Raw genomic sequence first — 6,520 nt, forward strand, 5'->3', positions numbered from 1 at the left:
TGAGAACCTGAGGGGTGTGTGAGCGTGCCGGGCTGCAGCAGCTGGCCAACGCACACCGCCACAGGAAGTGAATATCTAATCCCCTAACCCAATCAGAAGGCTGGAGAGGGCAGCAGACACAGCTTATCGTTAATAACAACCAAAAGAAGAAGATTTATCTTGCCCTTATCTTACTAATTATTTGTGATGAATTATTATTATTTTTACAGAGACTCAATGTCCCTACCCTGGAAATCCAGAGTTCTCGCGAGAGCACAATTTGAATTTGCTCAGCGAGTCACTCTGGCATTGAGCAATGCTGCTCATTGACTATGCCCCTTGTAGCCGAGCTGCACCAATCACATCGGTGTATTTGATATAGGCGGGCCAGAGGCGAGCTAAACAGGTGACGACAGTTTAATCTCGTCTCCGTTTATATTTCGGCTCCCATGTTAACAGGTTAGAGCTTACACACTGCCTGCGTGACACGGCTCGAGCCGCGCCGAAAACGCGTGCCTGATAGTAATAGAACCGACGGCTATTTTTCACACAACTCGCCGTGTTGTCTAGGTTTTGATATAAATGCAGATCTAAATGTAATTAATTTTCTAATATTGCACCTGTCAATACAGAACGAAATATCATGTGGCCTATTTTGCCGTCAATACTGCCGACGTTGTCTTTGCTGTAATCAGATCAGCATGTATTTATGTTTAACATGGTATTTCATTTTATCAATGGGAAACATCCAGACAAGGCTAGCAGCAGCAGCAGCAGCAGCGCGTCAGACACGTTTCTGGTGTGTAAAGACGTAGAAAAATCCACACAGCTGACACGCAACAGAAACGCCACGCTCACGCCACGCAGCCAGTGTGTAACCGTATATATCTATGTGTGTAACCGGCCTTAGCTCCGCTGGCAGCTAAGCGCCCCTAAGGGGCCCTGGATACGTCAGCCCGTGTATTGTTGTGATTGGTCATAGTGTTATCCAATTGTACGCATTGAGATTTTCAAATGCATGCTTGGTGCCGCCCCTTGAGTTGGGCCATTTTCATTTCTCAATGCCAGACCTTTAATCTTTCGGATTGGGGTCTGGATTTCCAGGCTACAATGTCCATGCAGTAAATCCTAAATTTCCTTGACGACAAAGAAGAAAACGCTTATTCCATTTCTTTGTGTTTAGTGCAGAAATTACTTTATTTATTGGCATTTGAAACACTGGGTGAATATTTAGTAGCCAGAGTCCATGATGCGCCTCATGCTCATGAACCTGGTGCCGCTCATGCCCATCTCCCTGAAGCTCCTGTACTCGCCGGGCCTCATGTACATCATCCTGCCTCTGAACTGGGCCTGCTCGTACATCAGCCAGTGGCCGTCCATCACGTGGCAGGACATGCAGTTGGACATGCGGTAGCGGTCCATGACGTTGTCGCAGTCGTCCATCATCTCGTGCATCTGGCCCCCGAAGTTCTCCCTCTCGTAGATCCTCATCCTGAACTGGCCTCTGTGCTGTTTTTTGAAGGGAATAAAAACAAATGGATATTATATATAGTGTCACGTTTCGATTGATTGATTGATTTTATTTGACCCTTTTTGTTATCTTTGCACCAACCTCCTAAACTTCTGACCATCTTTTGATGTTCCACAGGCTTGTTGCTACATACAAAAAGGACCCATTACCTAAATTCCTCTTAACTGTGGGAGGTACAAAATCAGTAGAGCTGCCCCTAGGTGGAGCAGCTTTTGCGTGTGATGTCACCCGTAGTAGGATGATAGTGTGATTTATAACCTACCATGGGGATCATGCGGCAGGACCTGATGCAGTCTCTCATTCCCATCATGCTCATGTAGTCAGAGTATTCGCCCCTCCTCATGAAGTACTGGTTTCCCATGTAGTTGGGCTGGTCGTAGAACATGAAGCAGCCGCTCTCCACCCTGCAGGAGTGGCACCTGCTCAGGTAGGAGCTCATGTCGTGGCAGTCGCCCATGCACTCATAGGAGCGCCCCTGGAAGTTCCTGTCCTCGTAGAAGATGATCTTGCCCCTCATGTTCATGCCGCTGTTGCTCATGTTGGCTGTGGATGTGCTGTTGCTTCCCACCTGGTTTAACCCTTTCCTTTTATACCTGTCCAAACGTCCGAACCACAGAGAACCCCCTTACTCAGCAACTTACCATTGAAGCTAATAGGCTTTGCCCACAGGGAAATATGTCGTCAGGTTTCTCTTTGTTACAGCCAAACAAAAACAATGACTACAGGACAATTAACAAAGGTGTGTGTGTGTGTGTGTGTGTGTGTGTGTGTGTGTGTGTGTGTGTGTGTGTGTGTGTGTGTGTGTGTGTGCAGTTAGTTTCTCCATTGTTATGTGTTGTGTAAAGAGGTCTATCCATATTGACATGTTTCTTTTTTTTCTGCTTCTCCAGTTTAAGGGGCGACAGTTAAAGCCATGAGTGTTACTTTCATAACGTGGATGGCAGGTGGGATTGATGATACGTCTCAGAGTGGTGGAGAAAGTCCAATATGAGGGACAGTTTCCTTTTCCAGAAGTGTTGTACGGTTGGGCAGTGCCAGATGTAATTTGTAGTGACTGTGGTTTACCTTGTACTGTTCCTTTTATGAGTTGAAGGTTGGGTTTATTTGTCATGGTGTGTCTAGTGATAAGGAAAATCTTGGGAGAGGGAGAGATATTGTCTGATCAGTGTTTTACGCAGTATTTACAGTATTACGGTGTTTCTTCTGCTAGTGTGGATGGTTAAGATGGTTGTTTTAAGGCCTTATGTGTGTAATGACAATGATTTGAGTTGCATGTATAGGAAAGAAGATTCTATGAGCCTATTGTGTACTTGTTAGAATGAGCTTTTTCCAGCTTCTTCTCCTGGCTAAAGTAAAATGCGATTCATGCTTTTATTAGTTCAAGATTGGATTACTGTAATGCTCTTTATGTTGGTCTGAATCAGACCTCCATCTCACGACTTCAACTTGTGCAAAACGCTGCTGCTCGCTTTTTAACAAATACATCTAGATGTGCACACATCACTCCCGTTCTCTACACCCTGCATTGGCTCCCTGTGCGTTTTAGCGTTTTGCCCCCTGATATTCGCACTATTACAGATGTAGCTCTTTTTAGGTCCAAACTCAAAACCTATTTGTTCAGAATGGCTTTTAATACGGAGTAGCGGTGAGACAATTTCACCCTCCTCCTCCTGTTTCTATGTAACCTTTTCTTATTTTACTGTTTTCTATGTTTCATTCTTTTTATTGTATGATATGTTGTTTTATTCTTGGTTCCTGATGTTAAGCACTTTGGATACCTGCTGGTTGCTGTAAAGTGCTATATAAATAAATGTTGACTGATTGATTGATGGAATGAGAGCTGCGTTTTGTGCTATAAGTTGAAGCGGTGTGATACCTTTGTGTTTCAGAGTAGTGAAATTCAGCTGTTTTTTGGGTTTTTTGTGTGCTCATTCCTGACCTGCTGTCAGAGGATGGCTGACCACCTTTACTTAGTAAAAGTGCCAATACAACAATGTAAAAATACATTACATTCAAAGTTTGACCTAGGTAAAAGTGGGAAAGTATTATCAGCAAAATGTACTTTTATCAAAATACAAGTGGTGGTTCTGCAGTAGAAGGTCTCCAGTGACTGATACAGAATGACATGTAACCTGATCAGACATCGCGAATAAAAGACATTTATCTCAAAACAAGGTTGGTGCTCCATGAACTTCTGGCATCTATATGAGCTTATACAATCGCTTAGTCATGTCATAGCTGGTTTTAAGTCTACCATCGACGGTTACAATTTTATGGCTTATACTCCAATTTGTCAATGGAGAAATTGCATTGTGTTTTTAGTTCCGGGACCCGCTGTGGGCAGGACTGTTGAGCTCTATTGAAAATGAATGGCAATGCTGAATGCTAAATACCAGGTTGGGGGGGATGGATGGGTCAAACAAACACAGGATTTTCATCCAGGAGACCGGGGGTCATGTTTGAAAAGAAAAGGAAACAGAGAACCAAACAACCATCTTTTTCTAAACTTAATTAAGTCGTTTTGGTGCCTTGACCTAACCAAACTGACCGTTTCGCAACGTTAACATGTTTAAAACTGGACCGTTACCTTCTCTGGTTTAGATATGAGGTCGGAAAACGAGGGGATTATTAGAGGGGAGGAACAAACAACCTACCATATTTGGTTGGATGGTTTGGGTTGTTGATCAGTTGTAATTAAGCACAGTACTGGAGCATATGTACTTTTTTTTTCCAACAATGTTTTTTTATTGATTTTCCAATAAAACGAACCGTAACCAAATAACAAAAATTATATCACCAAAAGGAAAATAGGTTAAAAAAACCTTCCAAATATGTTGATCAAAGCAGCAGTAGTTAGAATTAAAAAAAACAGAACAACAATATGTCACACTCAGAACATTAATACATGTATCCTCTTATTTCTTAAGGAAATCAATTAAAGTTGCCCACATCTCTTCAAATTGCTGTGCTTAACCCCTTGTAAAGTACGTTAACTTCTCTAAAGTAACACACATTGCCATCTCCTTGATCCAAGAGTGTGCAGAATATATTTCAGTCTCTTTCCAACTCAAAGCAACCATCCTCCTGGCCTGCAGAAGGTCAAAATCGATAAAAATCCTCTGATTGTTATTGATAGAAAGATGATCTGGGTATATCCCCAAAATACAAAGTTTTGCAATGCACGGTATTTGAGTGTTTGTGATGTTACTTAGGGTACAGACAACCATTTTCCAAAAATTTACCAATTTAGGGCACTGGAGCATATGTACTTAGTTACTTTCCACCACTGCTGACCACAGGACAAGCTGGAGAGCAGTGGTCACATGTGATTCAGCCGATGAATAAACTACACTGATTATTGAAATCATGAAAGTGCCATTAGCGATGTAAAATTATGACAAGCTTAAAGGTTGATGATACATCTTACAGCAACCTTCCTTAATAATATTCCATAAAATTCCATTGACTTCTAGCCCACAAATATGCCAAACTGACCAGGGTATTCATAAGTCATATAAGTATAATAAGCCACAGTGGGAATCTAATTATTCATGCTCTGCCATGTAACTGACTAAACAGGGGTGAGTTTTAAATACTTTTACATTAGAGCATCTGAGAGCATGCATAATGTAAATGGATATATCCTCCACTGTAGGCGGACTGATTACCACCGCTGCAGTCCCATCTGCTAACAGAGGTGTTACTTTTAGCTTTAGCAGACAATGACATCTGGAAAATATCCAGGTGCTTTTAGTCTGCCTCCTTCCTCTGCTCCCTTGCCATCTTTCCATCCATCCATCCATCCATCCATCCATCCATCCATCCATCCATCCATCCATCCACAGACTCTTCACATTCATCTTCAGAATCCACCCAGATTCCTTGGTGTGCCATTTAGCAGGGATGTTTTTAGAGCTCCCACCTCCCAGCTTGGTCATTAGGCATGAGAAGTATGGAAGATGATTCCATATATCAGTTGCTCTTCAAAGCAAGTAACTGCAAAGGCAGCATACAAGGAATATGATCCAATGGGCAAGGGCCCTGCCAGGGAATGAATGCTGTGCCATAAAAAGGTGTTAAATGCTCCGCCTGAAGGCTACTTTGGTACCGGTACAATATTACACAACACTGTTCATTTGGACGAAATAGTGCAGGCCCTACTGCATCTGATCAGAGCTGTGGTCAGAGGAACGAGACGACAAATAAAGCCCTGCAGGCATTAATAGGGCAAAGGTTCCTCTGTAAGGTTCATCCTCTGGTGATCATGAATGTTTATATTTACACATACTTATATGTTTTACATTTTGAATACTGTGTAAATGTGGAAGATCAGGTCAGAAATGCCATGGAAAAGTAAAGGAGTCAACAACAAAAATTCCAAATCATCCTGTTGCGACTATGAATCAGCAAATTCCATGGAAACGCAAACATCAGTTTTCTACATTCCTTGTCATGGACCAAAGTGTTAACCCTGTCCTAGGAATTAAGTTTATACACAGCTAATTTGCAACAGCCAATACATTTTGGAGGTAATGTAAAGTCACCTGGATTACATTTTCGATTACCACATGTCAATGTGAGGCAAGTTGACATATCAGTAAAATGTTGACTGACAACCAGTCCTGTAACCACACACAGGATTCAGGATGCGGCCTCCCTAAGGCAAATTAGCGTTTCTTAGGATAGCGGAGGAATGTTCCACCGTGCTCTGCCTTACTGTTCCTCTGATTGACTAACCCTGATATTCTTACCCTAACCCTGACCATTCTTACTCCTCTTGCCTAAACCTAACCAATCCGACCAACGAAGACAACGGGTACCGGGTAGCAGGGTGTGCCATAGTCGGATACACGCTCTCAGTGTTCTGGGGACGACAGTGCAGAGTCCCCGAGACACACAGACGTCGGCCCAGCAGGACAAATCGCCCCTGACTTGATGGAAAGTTACCAGCTCCTCTGGGACTTCCGAGGGCCACCCCTCCTATAGGTGAAGGTGTGGACCTGGGAGATC

The 6,520-nt window shown here is 42.9% G+C and overlaps 1 protein-coding gene across 2 annotated transcripts; it reads right to left on the reverse strand.

Moving 5' to 3' along the window:
* Positions 1-1,209: 1,209 nt before the first annotated feature.
* LOC114549243 (gamma-crystallin M2) lies at positions 1,210-4,530 on the reverse strand. Of its 2 annotated transcripts, XM_028569480.1 has the most exons (3): positions 4,523-4,530; positions 1,773-2,022; positions 1,210-1,488 (listed from the first exon to the last, which is right to left on the reverse strand). In XM_028569480.1, the coding sequence occupies exons 1-3, from the start codon at positions 4,528-4,530 to the stop codon at positions 1,210-1,212; spliced, it is 537 nt and encodes a 178-aa protein (XP_028425281.1). The 2 variants fall into 2 exon arrangements, with proteins under 2 accessions (XP_028425281.1, XP_028425282.1); XM_028569481.1 differs by lacking the exon at positions 4,523-4,530 and having other exon boundaries at positions 1,773-2,057.
* Between the last annotated feature and the right edge of the window lie 1,990 nt (positions 4,531-6,520).

Source organism: Perca flavescens, chromosome 22, assembly GCF_004354835.1.
Source record: "Perca flavescens isolate YP-PL-M2 chromosome 22, PFLA_1.0, whole genome shotgun sequence".
NCBI classification, from domain to species: Eukaryota; Metazoa; Chordata; class Actinopteri; order Perciformes; family Percidae; genus Perca; species Perca flavescens.

Excerpts from the sequence above, each read along its gene's own strand:
- LOC114549243 (XM_028569481.1), bottom strand. The coding sequence starts at position 2,048 with ATGAGCAACAGCGGCATGAACATGAGGGGCAAGATCATCTTCTACGAG. Across the intron at positions 1,489-1,772 it reads CCTGCCGCATGATCCCCATG|CACAGAGGCCAGTTCAGGAT; the intron begins GTAGGTTATAAA and ends TTCAAAAAACAG.